The sequence below is a fragment of the Caretta caretta genome, chromosome 1 (genome assembly GCF_965140235.1).
Source record: "Caretta caretta isolate rCarCar2 chromosome 1, rCarCar1.hap1, whole genome shotgun sequence".
NCBI lineage: Eukaryota > Metazoa > Chordata > Testudines > Cheloniidae > Caretta > Caretta caretta.
Window position 1 is genome coordinate 349,112,349 of NC_134206.1, and position 6,037 is coordinate 349,118,385.

The following is a 6,037-nucleotide window of genomic DNA, read 5'->3' on the forward strand; positions in this document are numbered from 1 at the left end:
AGCCCTCAAGGAGACGGTGTTTCCCCCAGTGGAGTTGGAAGCAGCTTTAATGCCTTTTGGAAATACACAGGAGCTCCACTGCCAGATGCTCTGCCCAGCCTGGCCATACCCCGTTTCCGGGGTGAAAGTAACTTAAAGAACTTACCGGTACACCGGAGTCCTGAGCAGGGCCAGGGCCTCGACTAGAAGGGGTGGGGCCTAAACCAGAAGAGGTGGAGCCTTTAGAGCCCCAGGCCCTTTAAATCAAGATTTAAAGGGCCCGGGGCTCCGGCTACTGTAGAGGCAGCTGGGAGCCCCAGGCCCTTTAAATCACCACCGGAGCTACCAGCTACGGAGGCGGCTGGGAGCCTGTGGCTTGGGGGCCATTTAAAGGGCCTGGGGCTCCCAGACGCCACTACCCGCAGTGGTGCCCCAGGCCCTTTAATTCGCCGACGGAGCCCCAGGGCTCCCTGCTGCCTCCGCTATCCAGAAGCTCTGGCAGCGGGGCTCTGGAAGCAATTTAAAGGGCCCAGGGCTCCAGCTGCTGCTGGGAGCCCCAGCCCCTTTAAATTGCTGCTGGGGGAAGCCGGTCCGGTATGGCGCACCGGCTCTTGCCGGTACGCCATATTGGACCGGCTTACTTTCACCTCTGCCCCTTTCACAAGCATGGCTCACTTCTGGCATTGCAGTGGCTCTGTCCCTGTTACTACGGTTGTTGTCATTTTGCCCTGTCGCACGCTGGTACTCAGCAGAAGTTCAGCTTAATTCCTCAATGAATTTGTCCCACTATACGTAAAATGGAGGAACTCCTGTGTTACACCTGCTGCGGAAAGAGATGTCTTCACTAGGCCCTGCCAAGGCAATGATATTTATATTTTTAAATAAACACACTCTTATGCATACATTAACCAGCACATTGTGCTGGGTACATTTATTGTCTGTAGCCAAGTTTTATTGAAATGAGTCATTTCCTTGAACCTTCCCATGCTGTGTTTTTACACAGGTTCTGTCTACCTAGTGCAATGGCTTCAAGCAAACAAAAACCCAGGTATAGCTCAAATGAAGGCAAGTCACGTGGTGATACCCCTGGAGGAATTGTCTTCTAATGAACAGTTCTTCCCATGAGGAGGTGGCATGGGATTAAAGAAATGCTGGGACAGCCATTTTCTTGTCCTCTTGGCTTTGCAGCGAAGACAGGGCTGTTCCCTGATCCAGTGGCTCCCCATATTCCTTTGCTTCAGTAGTTCTATCTTTCGCTGCCTAAGGCTAGCTGAGGTGGGGATATATTCTGTTTCACTTTCCTTCCCCAAGGATGCCCCCAAATCCAAGTCCTCGCTACTTATGTCTGAGGAGTCGCTATCACAGACAGTCTGCTGGCTGAGCTTTGAGACGAACCTTGCTTTCTTCATTTCTAAGTAGGCCCAGGCTGTGGCCACCTCTGAATAGAGGGTGGGGTCAGTGGACCGGCAGGTGTACTTTTTGTTTTTCCCATTGAAAAACTTGCTGAGGAAATCCCAGACGTTGAAGCCGCTGTGACGAATGCAGACGGGGTCCCTGGGAACTAACAGAAGAAAAACAGCTTAGCAGCACTGTAATCCATAGTGACCCTTACTCCATGGTGGTCGTGCCTTCAGGTTCTCCTTCCTCTGAAAGGCTAGGAAGGCGGATAGAGAGTAGGCAAACCTGACATAAAAATATATCCTCACAGACAGCAGTGGGTAAAGCTTACATCAGTGGATAAAGACCATATCCATATATCTAAAAAAACCCAAACATGGTAGGCCATGCCTCCCTTGAGGAACCTCCCTTATGTCTAATCCTAACCTGCCCTGCTTCAGTTTAAGGCCACTGCTTCTTATAATATGTCCTTAGTCGACTTAGAAAGTAGGTCTCCCCTTCATGAGGTTCCCCTTCACTTTCTGAGACAAAGGGGAGCCTAAGGCAGAGATCCTGTCTGTATTCATGTACACTAGCTTTTGCTCCACATGCTATACAATCACCTCTACACCTACAAACAGACGCTTGTAGGACAGCAGCAGTCAAGGACACATAGCAGCATGGCAAGGAGGCATTGTGCAAACACGTGGCCAAAACAGGGACACGTGGCCAAAACATGGACAGCCTTGGCTTCCAACGGATCATGGGTTTTTGGGGCTGAACCCAGTCTGTTCCAGGAGGAGCAAACCCTCCTTCTCTCCCTCCAAAGGATAGGTAAGCAGCATGCTCTTCCACTAGAGCCTGGAACTCACCAATAGTGAATTTCCTGTTTCCAAAAGGAGAATAACCTGGGTAGGAGGTAATTTGACCCTTAGGTCATATCCTTTAAGTATTTGTACAGAATTAATAGATTTCAGAGTAGCAGCCGTGTTAGTCTGTATCTGCAAAAAGAACAGGAGTACTTGTGGCATCTTAGAGACTAACAAATTTATTAGAGCATAAGCTTTCGTGGGCTACAGCTCACTTCATCAGATGCATAGAATGGAATGATCCTACCTCCTCTTCTCACTTTATTCCTTTAAAACAGAGCAAGAGAACCTGTGGCTCCTTAGAGCAATATTACAGCTCCCTTCATGGTCCATGTTATACACCGCATGGATTCAGAGCCTGCTAATCTGTGCTGCCAAACATTAACCAGTCTCACATGGTTGGCAGGCCAGCAACCACTCTCATTTTGTAGTAATGAATATGCTGTGCATGAACTGAGGAGAAGGCAGGATGTTGGATCATATTAAAGAAGTTCTGTATTAAAATCTCAAATAAGTTTGATTCCCCATCGTTTAAATTCCAGGGTATTACTAATTAAGAGGTCTCTTGGGTTTTGGTCTCTTGGTTTTACTGTTTCTCTCCCTCTCTGTGTGAAACTTGCAAGCTGCTAATTGTGTTAGTACATCCTAAGACAGAGTCTGTTCTCAAAGCAATACTTTGTAACAACAACCACTCACAGAGAGAGAGAGAGAGAGAGAGAGAGAGAGAGAGAGAGAGAGAGAGAGAGACTCAAAGCGATACTTTGTAACAACAGAAACAGCACACAGAGACGCCCCGCCCTTTTGTTGTATTTATCTCGCTTTTTTAACAATTGTGATTAAAATAGAGATAGAGCATGTGTGTGGATGGATGCTTGGTGTGGATAATAACTGAATGACCAGGGAGGTGCCAGCCTAAGAATCCAGTGTCGATTGGCTGAAGAAGGCATCAAGTGGAAAGAACCAGAGGACCCCCGGAGGGCAGACTGGAATCCACCCAACAGCCTCAAGAACGGGAGAAGTAAAGAACAAGATAACATCTAGCAGCATGGAGCCGTCAGGAATGTGCCATCTGCTGATTGATTCAGCAACAGCATGATGAAGCAATTCCCATCGACTGGCATAGGAAGAAATTCCTATAAAAATGGACTCTAGAAACTGAGAACTTTGGGGTCTGATTCTGCAAACCAACTTCCAGGAGCATCAGATGTGCATCTGACAAGGCCCTGCTCCCTCCTCGTGTCCAGGCCACCTGGCCAGTGGCTTGGCACGAGCAACTCTAAGGCTGGTAACTATGATAACAACCTTGCAGAACCTGTGTGTGTGTGTGTATGAATGAATGTGTGAATAAATATGAAATTGAATGGAATGTTATAGCTATAACTCACTGCTTACTAGGATTCTTTCAGTATTCACAATAAATGTGGCATTTTGCCTTATGCCCTTTAATAAGATCCTGCTGGTTTTTCTTTTATTGGTATAACAAGGATACCTAATCATTGCATAACACTGGCAGTGGCAAAGCAGAGATACAGGGGGGATCTTGAAGAGGATCAGGGATAGGAGAAAGTAAAGGCTTAGATGCATCTTGTATACCAAATTTGATTAGATTTGTCTCATTCCTCATTTCTTACTTGCACGCAGCCTGGCTGCATGTACTCAGGTGGCGCAGACTGTGGTAGCTGGCTACATGTAAACTTGGCACTTCCTGCATCAGGGAATCATTGTTTAGCGTGGAGGGTGGTGTATCATGTAAGTTGAGCAACAGCCTGTCTGTAATAAAACAATGAATCCTGCCTCCCTTTTTCCCAGGAGTTAGACTGCCACATTCACACTATCCCTGAGTTACAATTACTTAAGTCCTTTAACCATGATTCCTTTTACATCACACCTTCCAAATCTGTTGATCATCATTTTTGCATTTATTTGTATTCTTTCTATTGTATCACTATCCTTTTAACGGTGAGATACCCAAATCTGTACACACTGGATCAAATTCAGCTCTGTTCATGCTGGAGTTCATGTGAAGTTCATACTGCTTAGTGGAGATATTCTGGATTTACACGTATATAAATGAGAGAATTTTTCCCATTATTCTATGTGGGGCCTCACTGATACTTCATACAGAAGAATTATGACCCCCCCCCCTTACAACTCAAAACACTTCTCTTTAGAGATCACATTTCCTTTTTAATCATCAGTCCACTCTCTCTCTTTTTAAAACCCTTTTGACAGCCTAATAGAACTCAAATTTACCTTCTGAACTGCTAGTCCCTTTGCCAGAAGGTAGTCCTTTATCTCGGCATTTCCGGAGAATCTGTGTTTCAGGAAAACATGAATAAATGGTATAGAGTTTGCTATTTAGAAGGATTTTTAATAATTTCTAGTCAGTGGATACTGCCCAATGTACAACACTGTTTCTTAAGTGGGCTAGTGAAAGGTGTCATCCTGACTGTCCTGAAGAATAGAGTTGATAATTCATATAGAACACAGATAGCAATGATGAAGTGAGCTGTAGCTCACAAAAGCTTATGCTCAAATAAATTGGTTAGTCTCTAAGGTGCCACAAGTACTCCTTTTCTTTTTGTGAATACAGACTAACACGGCTGCTACTCTGAAACAGATAGCAATGGCAGCCGCAAAGCAAGCTTCTCCACATTGCCCTGCTGCTGAGCCTCAGCACTGGCCTGGAGGAAACCTTCCCGCGATGGGAGGAGTGTTCAATGTCTTTGGCTTTTGTGCCGAGCCTGTCAATCAGGGCAAGGGATAATAAGTGATCATGAGCTTTGTGGTGAGAACATTTGTCCACTGGAAACTGGACTGAGACCCCACATTTATTTCACTTGGGCTGCCAGATAGTCTTTGGGTGGCAACACCTTTCAGTACAAACTTGAGTTGGACTTGTACCATTGATGTGGAGGTGAAGGACTCTATCTATTACCACTCCTCTGAGCCATCCAGTTCAGCCCCTCATAGCACAATTTATTATTAATAACTGATGATTAACAATTAATTATTATAAATAACACACTGGTTTTAAAAAAGATAGGGCATTCCACTGTCCCCAATGCAGCTTTTATTCACATGCATCTTCTTCGCACAGCCTCTTTGAAAAGTCCTGAGTAAGAAATGAGTAGGAACTTCAGGATTTGGCCCATTATATGTAAAGAGTCATCAGCAGCACTGGGAGAATCCTCATTCTGATCTCATTTGCACCATTTGCTGGGTGCTCATTTTACACCATTGTAACAACACTGACTTCCAAGGAGATACTTTTGATTTTTACACAGGGGTAAGCAAAATTAGAATCAGGATCTTCAACTTCCTAGTGGTCCCCCAGTTTATTGTGTGTCTGAACTGTGCTGTCAGTTTATAATAGATTATAAACTCCTTGGAGCAAAGACCATGACTTCTCTTTGCATTGTAGGATTCCAAGCGCACTGATGGAGCATAGTAATTAATAATAATAAAATATCTTTTTACATTGTAAACTCTACGGACAGGGATAGCTTTTTTTTGTTATTTATGCATACAGGGCCTAGCATAATAGGGTCCTGATCCCTGACTGGGGCTTCAAAACACTGCCACAGTAAAATCAATTAAAAAAATAATACTCTTACCCAAGTATAAGCATGGTTGATGAGAGTTATAGCCAAAATGCCAATACAGTATGAAAGCAGGATTTGCCCCACAACCCCACAAAAGTCTTCCTCATCCCCGTCACACTCTCTGTAATCTGGTTCTTGGCTGGCAATGGCCGCTACAGGGCCATTATGTAAATAAAGCCACCAAAAATAGAGAAAAGGGAATCCCAT

The 6,037-nt window shown here is 44.9% G+C and overlaps 1 protein-coding gene across 1 annotated transcript; it reads right to left on the bottom strand.

Moving 5' to 3' along the window:
• Positions 1 to 1,049: 1,049 nt before the first annotated feature.
• Positions 1,050 to 6,037, bottom strand: SSMEM1 (serine rich single-pass membrane protein 1). Its single transcript, XM_048850544.2, has 3 exons — positions 5,843 to 6,037; positions 4,479 to 4,539; positions 1,050 to 1,540 (listed from the first exon to the last, which is right to left on the bottom strand). The coding sequence occupies exons 1-3, from the start codon at positions 6,035 to 6,037 to the stop codon at positions 1,050 to 1,052; spliced, it is 747 nt and encodes a 248-aa protein (XP_048706501.2).